The 13,879-nt window shown below is 48.3% G+C and overlaps 1 protein-coding gene across 1 annotated transcript in view; it reads right to left on the minus strand.

Annotated features, from left to right (window-relative positions):
• Positions 1 to 13,879, minus strand: part of ELAPOR1 (endosome-lysosome associated apoptosis and autophagy regulator 1) — a 33,491-nt gene that overhangs the window by 5,699 nt on the left and 13,913 nt on the right. Inside the window, exons 7-16 of the mRNA XM_033862554.2 lie at positions 10,670 to 10,847; positions 9,807 to 9,935; positions 9,308 to 9,398; positions 7,374 to 7,479; positions 6,974 to 7,111; positions 5,721 to 5,984; positions 4,262 to 4,435; positions 1,528 to 1,708; positions 1,130 to 1,226; positions 557 to 658 (exon numbers count right to left, since the gene is read on the minus strand). Of these exons, the coding sequence (XP_033718445.2) occupies positions 557 to 658; positions 1,130 to 1,226; positions 1,528 to 1,708; positions 4,262 to 4,435; positions 5,721 to 5,984; positions 6,974 to 7,111; positions 7,374 to 7,479; positions 9,308 to 9,398; positions 9,807 to 9,935; positions 10,670 to 10,847 (1,460 nt within the window). The remainder of the gene's footprint in view (positions 1 to 556; positions 659 to 1,129; positions 1,227 to 1,527; positions 1,709 to 4,261; positions 4,436 to 5,720; positions 5,985 to 6,973; positions 7,112 to 7,373; positions 7,480 to 9,307; positions 9,399 to 9,806; positions 9,936 to 10,669; positions 10,848 to 13,879) is intronic.

A 13,879-nucleotide genomic window follows, 5' to 3' on the forward strand; every position in this document is an offset into this window, starting at 1 on the left:
TCAGGAGTCCTCAATTTAGTGCACTCAGCTATTAAACTCAGAATAGGGTCTTCCAGCTGTAGAGAGATTCCTAGGATTCCCTAAACCTTTACTAATCCTAATGATAATAGGAAGTAACCACATCTGAGAAAGACATCTGGGGAAGTCCTCAAGTCTCATTATCTCATTTAATTCTCATAACAGCCCCCTGAGGGAATTTATTACTATCCCCATTTTACAAATAAGGAAGAAGAGGCCTAGAGAAGATAAGAACTGTATCCATAACAGAGCTGGTAAGTGGAGGAGGGGAATCGAATCTGGCTCTCAGCCCCAGCAGTTCGTCACTTTGCTAGGCAGCTGCCCCTATAATGGTCTGTGAGTGTGAGGGTAGCTTTGACTCTTCCTTCTGCTCCATTCTTGACATCTAAAGACTGAGGGTTTGGAGCCATGACTGTGTCCCCAAGAACCCATTAATGGATCTCACATGGTTTTCTCTTTTGCTCTTTTGCAGTACTCTTTCTTTGGTTCTTGGGATGTTATGAGGCCAAGGGAGGGAGACTTTGTTACATCCCTTTACCTTGGCAGCGACAGACTTCCAGGAGCAGGTTTCAGCAGACTGCATCTGACGCGGATGGTGGTTGATCTCCCAGAACTGCAGGACTGGGTCACATCATTGGACCTGCAGAGAAAGCAGCCCCCATGGGGGAACGAGTCACTCATCTGTGTCATTGGAGAGCCATTAAGTAAAGTCAACATGGAACGGTTCCCTCACTGGGGAAGTCTGGACTTGGGCTGTGGCCTGACACACAGGAGAGTGTTGGGGTCAGGGAGATCTGGTCAAGGGGAAATGCACTGGTCTAGGAAAGGCTAGCAGATGCACAACACTGGAGCCTCCCTTAGGCAGGAAGGGTAGTCCGCCACAGGTCATCCAGTATTCCTCCCTGCCACCAGAGGCAGACCTGCCCCAGGAATACCCAAGAAGCTAGGATGGGGAAATCCCAGCCTTTAGTGCTCATTGCTGGGCAGGTCTGCTAGACCTTGGAAGTGGTCTGGCTTGATAAGTAGTAGGTGGCTGGAGAGGGAGGGACACCACAGCGATTGCGGAGGAGCCCTGGGTTTCACTTGCATTAGCCTGGCCTCTCATTTTCACCTATAAAAGAAGATCACGTCCGGTATTCCCAAGGGCTCCGGGTGGAAAAGTTCAGCTGGGGAGGTGATTCCGTCCAGAGTCATATCTGTTGTCACCCCTGCCAAATTAGAGCTCCTAATTAGTCCTCACTAGTAGCATTTAGCTGGCAACCACTTCTGTTCTTTCAATACCTGTCCACATCCCACCTTCCTTCATCTCATCACATCCTTGAGTGGCTCATGAAAGGGTGAAACAAAGGTTTGTCAGTGGCCGCAGGGGCATTTCGTACCCCAGGATGGAATAGGAAACAGAGGTCAGGAGGTTGGGCCCCTCACCTGGGGCCTTTTACCTCAGAGCCTGGTAGGCTCACTCTCTCTTACAGACATGCTCAGACAGGCGAGAGCAACTGTGTTACTCACCGATAAGCCGATCTGCGAGGCTAACAGGCTGCGAGGACACTCCGGCCTTGTAGCCTGTCACCTCCGGGGGAATGATGACCGCCTGGCACACGTAGGCTGTGATGGATTTGGAGAAACCTGACTCACCCTCAGGAATCCGGAGGTCAGTGACATTGTCAGTGCACACGGACATTTTCTTACCCTGGGCAGGGGGATGTGGGGAGGAAGTAGGAAGGAATGAGTGATCACAGAAGAACTCCCAGAAGGGAACAGGGAACAGTTTTTCCGTGTCTAAAATTTCAGCCTTCTAAGAGTGTGTTGCAGTGGAACGATTCATCCCAGTTCTAATTACAAGACAGATTTTAAAAGATAAAAAAGTTAAGAATAAGGCCTAGGTGTCCTAGTTTCCAGAACTCTGGTTCAGGGATCCCCAGTCTTTTCTTTCCTTGGAGTCACCTGGGAGCCCTATATAAGCAGTGCTGTGAAGGTGGCAACTGATTTGGAGATCTAATCTACCAGCCCACCAGTTAAGGGCCTTCCTTATCCTAGTCAGTTTTCTAGGCAGATACTGAAATGTGTAACTAATCCCATGAAATTTATCTGGACCTCTGGCCTGCTTCCCATTCCCTTTCTGTGTCTTCCTTGGAGCTGTGATTCTACCATACTTACTTTGGAAGCACCTTCCAGAGTGTCCTGGGGGTTAAAACAGACCCCATAAGCAGCTCTCTCCCTGCCTTGAGGTAGGACATCTTAGGATCTACTGGACCCTATTCCATTTAAAAATATTTATCGGGCTTCCTTGGTAGCGCAGTGAGAGTCCGCCTGCCGATGCAGGGGACGCGGGTTCGTACCCCGGTCCGGGAAGATCCCACATGCCGCGAAGCGGCTGGGCCCGTGAGCCATGGCCGCTGAGCCTGCGCGTCCGGAGCCTGTGCTCCGCAACGGGAGAGGCCACAGCAGTGGGAGGCCCGTGTACCGCAAAAAAATAAATAAATAAAATATTTATCAAGAGAAGAAAGATTGCTTCTCCTCCAGTCTTTAACAACCCATACTGTATAGAATAGAACTCTGGAAGATGGAGGGAATTGAAACTCCTTCCTCGAGATTTTGTAATAGAAGAGATATTGAGATACTGTTCCTTTAAAAATTCTTCAAATTTGGGCTTCCCTGGTGGCGCAGTGGTTGAGAATCTGCCTGCCAATTCAGGGGAAACGGGTTCAAACCCTGGTCTGGGAAGATCCCACATGCTTTGGAGCAACTGGGCCCGTGAGCCACAGCTACTGAGCCTGCGAGCCTGGAGCCTGTGCTCTGCAACAAGAGAGGCCGCGACAGTGAGAGGCCCGCGCACTGCGATGAAGAGCGGCCCGCCGCTCGCGGCAACTAGAGAAAGCCCTTGCACAGAAATGAAGACCCAACACAGCCAATAAATAAATAATTCTTCAAATTTATGAAATATGAATATATAACATGTTTCCTAATATAAGATCATTTGTTCAATATTTTAAATTTAAGTGGACCAAGCATTTAGAATGTAGGATTTTCAATACGATAAATTTTATTACAAATAGAGCTAAGTTGCTAAATCTGGTATCTCAGTTTATTTTCAAGATTGTAAGAAATAGGTAAAGAACATGAGAACAGAAAGGAACCTTTAGATTATATAAGAATAAGGGAGCAAAGAAACGAAAACTCACAGACTCCGCAAATTCCCATCTTCTCTCTCCCAACTCACTGACTGAAACTTTTGCTGCATGGGGCTTGCTTTAATCAGTCTCAATTCCTGAGTTATCACTGTCACTTCTGAGGCTTTAACTTCTTCAAAGACTTCTTAAAAACAAGATAGAGACATCTGTCTCTAATCTTTCACAGATTAGTTTATTTCTTGGCATGTTCTCTCTATAAACACAAATCAACTTTTTTGCATGCTGCAGAAGATGGGTAGAAGCTGTGTGGTATAAAGACCTAACTTCCACACACAGTCACAGACTAAATGCTCAAGACGCTTTTTATTTTGCAACATTTGAAATTAACTTTCCAACCGCTAATCCTGGCCTGTTTGTAATTTAGTCAAGTGCAGTGGTGGTGTGATTATCCTTTACATTTCTGCCTTTGAATTTTGCATCCAAAATATTTGCAGCAGCCCGAAACGCTGATGGTAACATGTACTGTCAGCAAAGATACATGTAGATGAAATAAAGAGTAATTTATTTTATTCAGCCTCTAGAAAATGAAAGGCAAGTGTCATGATTACTGAAGACTGCTTTCTTAAGGAAAAAAAATCTTTCTCCTGCATAGTTTTTTTTTTTAATTGAAGTATAGTTGATGTATGTGCATAATTTTTATGTAATCATTTTGAGAGAATAAAGGTCAGGGAGGAGTAAATGTACACCTTATTTTATTTTATTTTAATTTAAAAAATTAAAAAAAAATTTTTTCGGCTGCACCACACGGCTTGTGGGATTTCAGTTCCCCAACCAGGGATGGAACCCGGGCCCTGGCAGTGAAAGCACGGAGTCCTAACCACTGGACCGCCAGGGAATTCCCTACACCTTATTTTAAACACGTTCGTTTTCCTAAATGTTTATAATCCAGATGATTTGATTTTAGAGGAGAAAGTCCTCAGGGAGAGTAATAATCATTAAAAAACCTTTGAATCTCCTCAGTCCTCTGCGATCTGAACCTCCCGTGTCCTCTGGCCTCTGATCCGCTGGCGCCCCCTTTCCGTTCTCACATGGTCAGTACCTGCACAGCTTACCTGGTTTCCGCAGAGACTGAAGGTAAAGTGGTGGAAATATTTCAGCCCTTTGGAAGTGAAGCTTGGCCCTCCAGCCAGAGAGACGGTGTTTTCCAAAGCCAAGAAGTTGTAGTCAAAAGTCCTGGTCGGAGTGCTGACTGAGAAGGTACAGTCATTGTAGCACAGGGAGTGGATCTGAGGGGAAAGGGGTCCATCAGGCCGGCTGCGCAGGCAGGGCCTTGAGGAGGCCCCACGGAGAGTGGCAGTCTCTCTCCCCAGCCTGGTCCAGCCCACGCAGGGTGAGAGGAGGAAGTATGGATTAGGACTGGGCATTAAAAGATGCAAAACAGGGGCTAGTGTGGTTTAGGTACATCTTGCCATTCAATTATTAGCACATATATGATGTACAAACCCAAACCTCTTATTTTTCAGTAGGTAGTTGGGTCAGATTCTGTAGCCTTGTTCCTATGCCTAGATTATAAAACTCTCTCAAGACACGAGATAGCCCTTCTTACTTTCAAGCAAAAGACAACAAGGTGCTAACTGGAAGAAGGGTGTCCAAGATGGCAGAAGAGAAGCTACAAGCCTGGTCCCCCTCCCGCATTTAAAACTCACTGAACCCCAGATTACTTTCTCCCAGGCTCTCTGTAGGAAACTGAGCCATAAACCCCTTTCTTGCTCATTTTAAGGTCCCCAGGCAGCAGCGGCCTTATACAGCTGTCAATCCCTCCCACGGCAGCAGAGGGAGCCCTGGGGGAGGAATTTTGCGGCAAAAGTCCAGGGTGCCCCAAAGAGGTTGCCAGGGGTCTGCAGATTGATGCACTTATTGCACAGCTAAACTGAGCAGCATCTGCAGACTGTGTAAACAATGTCTTACAAATGTGTGTCCATGTGGTTGTGATTAGTAAAATTCAAGTTCACTTAAAAGCATTAATGAATAACTAAGAGCTTTTGGTCATAGTATTTTCTTAGATTCAGGAAGTGCATGGGAGAAACAGCACTGCTGCTCCACTTTAGAAGAAACCCCTGGGAAAGGAGACAGCAATATACCAATTAACCATATGTCCCAGCAAAGGTGGGTTACCCTCCCCACAAAGAGGAGGCAAATTCCCATGATAACAGGCTGGACTGAAGTAGGCTGAATTTGAGCCACAAGTCCCACTACTCCTTCCCTTCAGGTCTCTGCACAGATGTCAAATAACCCTCTGGACCAGATGGTCACAGATCTCCCTTACCCATCCCTGAAGATGAGACTCGCTCATGACTGAGGCCCAGACCCTGAAAACCAACCACTACAGCTAAGAACTCTCCATCTATGGTTATAGCCTGGATGGGTGTCCTCTAGGATGCCAAACTGGGCGTATACTAGTGGAGGGGTCCTTGGGTATTAGCCCCTCAAGAACTCCACCCAGGACCCGGCACCCTCTGAGGTGGCCCATTCAGAGGGCCAAGGTTATGATGTACGGCCAACTGCTGGCACCTTGTTGCTCTTGGTTCCTGGACCGCAGGTCACGCAGGCCTGGGCGCCATAAGGCTGGTGGGCTTTCAGGATTGTGTTAGGGGGGCAGGAGCGGCAGGTTCCTGAATCCCGATCAATATAGTAGCCAGCAGGACACGAGGTGCAGGAGGAGCCTATGTCAGAGGCTTCCAGGGCACAAGGACGGCAGTAGGAAGCCACGCCATCCATGACATTGGTGACATTGATGGAGTAGATCTTGGCGACATCACTGGTATACTTTCTTCCCTGGAAACAGAGACAAGAGGAGAGTGGGCCAAGTTCTGAGCAGTAGCAATTGAGTGCTCTGGAAATAGTAAGAGTATGACTTAATACTTCTTATCCTGTGATACTTGAGAAAAACCTTTAGAAACATCCTATTCTTTTTACTCAACAGTAACTATGTACATTTTGTGTCATTTTAAAATAAGACTGAACAATTTAAATGACATATAAAAATATTAAGTACCGTGGGGAAATATGCAGTAGATGCTCATATTTTTTAAAAAAGCAGTTTTTTTCCTTATAAAAGAAAAAATAGTATTTGTGGAGAAATAAAGACTGTATAGGAGATACTTCATATGTTAACTGGGTTATCTCTGGGTAGTAGGATTATGGGGGATTTTCTTCTTTTTGCTTATTTCTATCTTTTAAGCTTTCTCGCAACGAAACTACATTATTTTGAGTTGAGAAAACACAACAAAACCGGAGTTATTATTATTAAAAACAAGAGCAGGGACTCCCTGGTGGTGCAGTGGTTGAGAGTCCGCCTGCCAATGCAGGGGACGCGGGTTTGTGCCCCAGTCCGGGAAGATCCCACATGCCACGGAGCGGCTGGGCCTGTGAGCCATGGCCGCTGAGCCTGCACGTCCGGAGCCTGTGCTCCGCAACGGGAGAGGCCACAACAGGGAGAGGCCCGCGTACCGCAAAAAAAAAAAAAAAAGAGCAGGACTGAACAGGGTATACCAGGTCAGGAACCACACATGTCCTCAGGGCAGGTCTGCTGAGGAGGGACAGGTAATTTTAAGAGTTTAGAGTGTCATTTTCCCCTGGAAGTCATTTGGCTAAGGCTAGGTGCTCCTCAGGGGCTGGAATAGGCGTTCTTTGCTTGATCCCTTAGGAGTCTTCTAATCCCTGGATTCTGAAGCTCAACCTCATACTTAAGCTAATGCAGGAATCCTTCCAGGTTCAGAGGTCTCTTCTGGGCGCTGAGCATCTGAGTAAGGGGAGGAGCTTACTGTCTCATGAAAAGAGGTTCTCTGGAAGGCCCAGGTGAAGCTCATGGTAGCGTTCTCCTCAATGATGTAGGTATAGGACTGTTTGCCTTTGGAACCTCTCCACGTCTCCACGGGACTGTTGGTCCTAGAATTCATACCCTGAACCCAAGACAGATAAGTGAAGAAGGCATGATGGCTGGGTGGCTGGTGGGGAGAGGATGCCCATACCGCTGCCATCCTGGGGGCCATCACAGTGGGTTAGACCCATATTAAACGGTGCAGTCCCTGACAGATAGTCAGGCCCTTCCTCTGCGAAATCACTGTAAGCAAGGGTGTCAGTTATGTTGATACCCCGACAGGGCAGAGGGGCCAACCCTCCCAATAGTCCCTGGAAGCCCCAAAGCAGGCAAAGAAAACATACCACCATGAAGTAGAGCTCGCAGTTCACAGAACAGATGGTCTCAAAGACAAACGTGATCCTGGCCACCTCTTTATTCTCTGTGTCTGCCATCACTGACTGTGGAGGTCTGTGGGGCAGAAATCAAAAGTCGGTTCCAGAGGCAGACAGTGCTTATTGAAGAGCCCAGATGGCAGCAAAGGGTCTGCTGGGGAACAGGATTAAGTTCTGAGTATGTTGGAAAGAGCATAGACTAAGTCCAATTCTGCCACCCTAGCTGTGTGAACTTGACCTAGACAAACTATAGTTTCCTCATCTGTAAAACGGAGGTAATAATCTTTCTATTTACCTCCCATCATTGTGGTAAGATCCAAAGGCATAACAGATGTGGAAGTGCTTTGTAAAATGCTGTATAGCCTCACAAGCAGAGTGCGGTCTCCAGACCCACTGAATCAGAATCTGTGAATTAACATGATTCCCAGGTGATTCATATGCACGTTAAAGTTTGAGAATCATCACTAACATAAGATGTCAATTGTCTGCATTCGCTCAGCAGCTCTCTCCCAGGGATAGTGGGGTTTTGCCTGGATCGAATTAGCAGGTACTTCAACTTGTTTCTTTTTTTTTTTGCCGTACGCGGGCCTCTCACTGTTGTGGCCTCTCTCGCTGTGGAGCACAGGCTCCGGACGCGCAGGCTCAGCGGCTATGGCTCACGGGCCCAGCCGCTCTGCGGCATGTGGGATATTCCCAGACCGGGGCACGAACCTGTGTCCCCTGCATCGGCAGGCGGACTCTCAACCACTGCGCCACCAGGGAAGCCCTCAACTTGTTTCTTTAACAAGGTTCTCAGGCTGGTCCTTCTTTGGAGAAAGAGACAGCCATGCCCGATGGGTGGGGATGGCGGGGGGGATAAGTGGGGTGAGGAAGGGCTTTACTGCTATAATCATATTTGCAAATTGAAAAGTACTTTGGGGAGTGTTACCTCCCAAAAGTCTAAAAAGTTTGCTTACCTCATAAACATGGGATATAGCTGTTCAGCTCTGAGTAATGTAAATTAAGGGAAGGGAAACCTTTTGAGCAACTGCTGTGGCTGAGCACTGTGCCAGGGATGGAAAGGAGGGAGCTTGAAGGAGGGAATGGAGAAGCCAAATTTGCAACTGGGACGCCGATTCAGTGGTTCCCCCTGACCTCTAAAGCACATATAGGCAGAAGAGTTCACTTTGGCTTTGGAAATCCATTTATGGCTTTTCTTTTGGCTTTGGCCATTTGCCTGAATTCTGAGGACCTCCAGTTCCTGGCTCCTCCCTACACAGTGGTGCTAACCGATGGGCTAGAAGAATCATCTCAATCTGAGTTAGTCCAAAATCACAGACTGTCAATCCCTCTTGTTTTACAGACAAGGAGCTTAAAGCCTATAGGGGCACAATGGCTTTCCCAAGTTCACCTAGCCAGTAAGTGGCAAAGCTCAAGTGCCCTATCTCCCAGTCCCGTGTTCTTTGCACCGTACCACCCTGCCTGTATTTTTTTTTAATGGCAAACAAACTGCTTATTATCCTAGGTCTTCTTGGGATATGGGGATAAATATGATAGGAGCAATCCCTCCCAAGCTTCTTGCCCCAAATAAGGATGAACTGTCTATGGGCACCCCTGGCCCTATTTTTTACAGGTTTTTAAAATCTTATCTGATGCTGTGAGGAGGAGGAATTCAAGTAGCATGTGGCCAAATGATGGGAGAAGCTAGACGGGATGAGAGAGCAGTAGGTAATCAGCATGGGCAGCAACTAAGAATGAGTGTTAGCATTCAGGTTAACTTTATCAGACCATAACCATGATCTCCTCTGTTCTGAACTGACACTTCCACAAGCCAGAAGCCCTCTCCTCTACAACACTGCTAGCTATGTGGGACCTGGATGTGGCCAAGGGTGGTGGGGGCTTCCCTTTAGCTTTGTACTCCTCACCTAAATCCTGGCACAACCAGAGTGAGAATCATGAAGTCATTGTCTGAGGCTCCAACAGCTGTATAAATGTGATCACCCGCCACCTCCCAGCCTGGAAAAGGAGAGGGAAGAGTTAATGCCCAGTGGTCTTGGGTGCAGGGCAAATGTGCACCCAGATGACACTCTGGAAGAGAGATAACACCGTCCTTTGAGGCGTTCAGAATCACCACCAAACAAACCATGTTACTCCTCTGGCTACTTTGGTCAAAGTCTCTGAAACTCTCAGAGCACGGCCTTTGGAGTGTGTACACATTGTTTCTAGTTCTGTTTCTGTCTCTAAAACAAAGGCTCAGCAGAATATATATTATATGCCCATGGGCAGTGGAGCATGCAGGGGAGTGCATGGCACGATTAGTTCATTTTTCTCCAGACATCCCTATTATGAAGAAACGTGAGGTGGGAAGAGCCCCTGTGGCAGCGCATCGAGCTGAAAGCTCACAGTCAGGAGGGAGGCAGTTACCTGTCATGCCCTTGTACTCAAAGTTGATCCCACTGAGGACGGTCGTTTCCATGTTCGTGGGCAGCGTGTTCCACCATTTGTATTCGAATCCCACGGCAGGTTCGGTCCCCGCTGGGCAGTGGTTACAATCTGGGGGAGCCGTAAGATCCACGCATTCAGCAGGGAGGCCACAGCCACCCTTACTGGAGCTGCTGTCACACAGACAAGTGGCAACAGGGGTGGGCAGCCCAACAAGAGGTGGTGCTGAGCACCGTTGCACAGTGACATCAAGCTGACTTGAAAGCATTCTGACAATGTTATTTAACAAACTCAGGGTGTAAACACTGACCCTTCATTATCATATTCCAATTAGGCTACTGGCCCATCAAATTATTCATTTGAAAGCTTAAACATATCCTCTGGTCTGGTACATATAGTTAATATTGTTTGTCACATTGTTATCCTCAAATGCCTTCACATTCATAGGTATACCAATCCCCCCAACTCCCTTTTTGCAGAGTGGCTTACAAATCCTGATTGTGTCAATGTGGCCATCCCAGCTCCCTAAACCTTCTAGGTAGCGTCCCTGCCACATGCTGGAAGCCTCTGATGTGAGGATTGGGTCCCTTCAGGCCTGAGTCACATTCAAAGTTGGAATGAGGAGGAAGGTCGGCAGTTCTCAAGTATGACTCAGACCTACAGACAGGGCCCACCCTGACCTCTCTTCTCCTGAGTATAGACCTCAGAGGTGGCCTGGCCCTTCCTGCCTCCCTTGGAAAGACAGAGCCCGTGTTCAGCTGACACTGGGAGTGCCCACATGGCCCACCCATGTGGGTGGCGTGGGAAGGGACGCAAGGCAGGGAGTGGGGTGGGGGAGGGGTTACCGGAGCCATTGGAATAAGAGCCATAAGGGCAGGGCTCGCAGGTGCTGCTGTTGGTCTTGAAGAAACCAGGGTTGCAGGGTGGGCAGCGGGTCTTCACGCCAGAGGCGGGCAGCTTCACTGCCCCCTCCAGGTCCTCACTGCAGATTTTCGGCTGGGCCCATTTGTACATGAGCTGTGTCTGCAGAAACAAAGCACGACTCAGCCTTCCTGCGTGGGATTATCTTCAGGAATTTACCTTGAGAGTGGGGGGATTCTGGGCTCCAGTGAAAGCTCCACCACGGTGGGGCACTTTGTTTTGGTCACCGATATACCCCAGGCCCGTCGCCTAGTGCCTGGTACATGGTCATGCTCAATAAATATCTGCTGAATGAATGTTGACTGAATGAAGAGGGATAGACCTAATGAGGACTCGTGTGTCGGATGGAATGGGGGGACCAGTTGCCTCCAGAGAAAGCTCTGATTCCAGTGTAGAATCTTATTCCTACCAATGTCACAGGAAAAGCCGCCGGTGAAAATCCCAGAACACGAAAAGGCATGGAGTAGAGGTGGCTTATGTAACCCCTGGGGAGAAGAGAGGTTGGCTGAGGTGCCCCAGTTTGTCTTCCAAGTGTTTTCTTTGCTTTTTCACTTATTCAGTAGGCATCTATAGCAAGTCTAATAGATCTATGTGACTCAGAGACGAAGGACGTGGCCCCTGCCCTCAAGGAGCTCACCGTCTAGCAAGAGCACCAAGCACATAATAACAATCCCCATGGGGGTATGGACACTACGTTCTCTGGGACATCCAGGCAAGAGGAACGATGTTGGTTAAAGAACACAAACTTCCAGTTATAAGATCAGTAAGTTCTGGGTATCTAAGGTACAGGTGATTAGAGTTAATAATACTGTATTATACACTTGAGAGCTGCTGAGAGAGTAGATATTAAACATTCTCACCACAGAAAAGAAATGGTAATTATGTGACCTGATGGAGCTGTTAGCTAGCTCTATGGTGGTCATCATCTTGCAGTATGTAAGTGTATAAAATCAATACATTGTACACCTTAAACTTACACGATGTTATGTGTCGGTTATATCTCAAAAAAACCAGGGGAAAAAGGCAAGAGGAACGGCCAGCCACCAAGTCAGTGAACAAGAGAAGCATTGTATCTGTCACTTATTAGGGTCGTCCCTAGTCTTTTGATGGAGAAATTGGATAGAGAAGAGGAGATGAATTACAGGAGGCCTTGGTGAATCAGGGGTGAGGTTGGGCAGTGTGAAGCTTCCCGTGTGGCCCTCGGGCAAGTCAGATACAAAAGGATTGCATTGAGGTGATGATGCAAATGCTCTGTGTAGCATACCATACATGTGAAAAGGTGGGTGAATAAAGCATCGGTCCATTTTATTAAGGATAAGAAATGACAGGGTCTTAAAAGGGTCCCGTGCTGCCTGCATTGAAGGTGAGCCCTGAGACAGACAACTCTTCTCCCTGCTCAGCTCAGCCTTTCTCCCTGTGAAGAGCAGCCAGTGACCAGAGACCTGGACTAGTGCTCTAAACTTATCTCAACTGGCTTGTCTCCTTGAGTCTCATAGAGAGAAAGGTCTGGGGAGCTGGTAGACTGATTTAGACCATCTCTTGGAGCAGCACACTCAGCAGCCCCAGTGGATTGGCCATCCTGGTCCCTGAGAAAGCACTGAGGCACAGCAAAGGCCATAATAGGAGTCCCTTGATATTAAAATACAGCTTAGAAAACAAAATCCCAAGCAGAACCAGTGTGGGCCTGAGGGCTGAGGCTTCTGTAAAGCAATCCTGGTGACTGCATATCCCTGGGCACTCCTCACCGTGTATACTCCAGGGCTCCTCCCTGAGCTGTGCTTTGGCGGGGCTGCAAGGTGCGAGCACTGGCTCTGGCCCCACTCAGCATCTAAAGACCCTCAAGGTGATCAGGGGAGGGCAGGCACCCAGGCTTGCAGGCATCAGAGCACACGACGGATCTAGAATGCCTTGGTCTAAACCGGGAGGGGAAAGAGTGGGGCAGAAGGAAGCAAAGACAGCCACAATCGGCCACATGTCATGCCCTGGAGGGAGAAGAGGGGCAGGATTGTCCTCATTTAATCAGTGGGTCAACTGAGGCCAAGGACATGACAGTAATTTTTACAAGGTCATGCAGAACACCAGACACTACAGAACGGGGTCTAAGGTGCAACTGACAAGATATATCATTTTGCCTGGCTGCTAGGGAAGGGGATTTTGCTCGAAACATGAGGGTGGGGTGGGGCAGTGCGGGGGCAGTAAGAGATGACTATAGAAACAATCACCGTAAAGGGTTGGACTTTATCCCATGCTTAATTAGCAAAAAGAGGATTCGGCCAGCCAGCCAGCCAGGAAACACTTATACATCCTAATAGCCAAGCATATGCTTAGCGCTGAATGATGCAGAATTCCCCACTCCTGTTTCCTGAGAGGCTCTGATTTAGGGATATAGGCAGCAGTTCATTCAGAATGTCTAATCTGAGACAGATCCCTCCACTTGTGCCCTTGAGCCCTCCCTGCTCATTTACTGTTGTTCCTCGAAGTCATCCGGCACACACCTGCCCCTTCTACACCTGCTGCGTGCCCCCTGCCTGGAGAGCTCCCCTTCACCTCACTCAGATGTCTGCTCAAATGTCACCTCCTCACAGAGGTCATCCTTACCCTCTCTAAAATAGCTCTGTCATTCTTTATCTCCCAATCCTGTTTTATGTTTTTCTTCCTACCACATACCACCATCAGACGTATGACTATACACCCATTTGTTGTCTGTCTGTTGTCTCTCCCTCCACTTGCTCCCCAACAGGAATTAAGCTCCACGAGAGTAGACGTTCCCTTGGTTTTGTGAGCTGCTGCACACCTAGCGCCCAGCACAGTGGCTGGTTGTACATGTGAACAAATGACCTCCTCTGAAACGCCTTCCCTGCTCGCCACCCCCCATCCTGGTCACTCCTCTTCTGGGTTCCCCCAGTGCCCTGCACACCGTAAGGCCCATCTTCCTTGTCCCTGCCCTCCCCCACAGGACTGTGAGCCTCTGAGGGCAGGAGCCCTTCTCGCTCAGCTCTGATTCCCCAGCTGGAGCACAGTGCCAGGCGCAACAGCTGATGCTCAAAAAATGCCTGTTGACTCAATGGCAGAGCAGACTACAAAGGAAAGTCTTTCTGAGGCAGAAAGCCTGGGGGCAACGAGGGAGCCAGCAG

The sequence above is a fragment of the Tursiops truncatus genome, chromosome 1 (genome assembly GCF_011762595.2).
Source record: "Tursiops truncatus isolate mTurTru1 chromosome 1, mTurTru1.mat.Y, whole genome shotgun sequence".
NCBI classification, from domain to species: Eukaryota; Metazoa; Chordata; class Mammalia; order Artiodactyla; family Delphinidae; genus Tursiops; species Tursiops truncatus.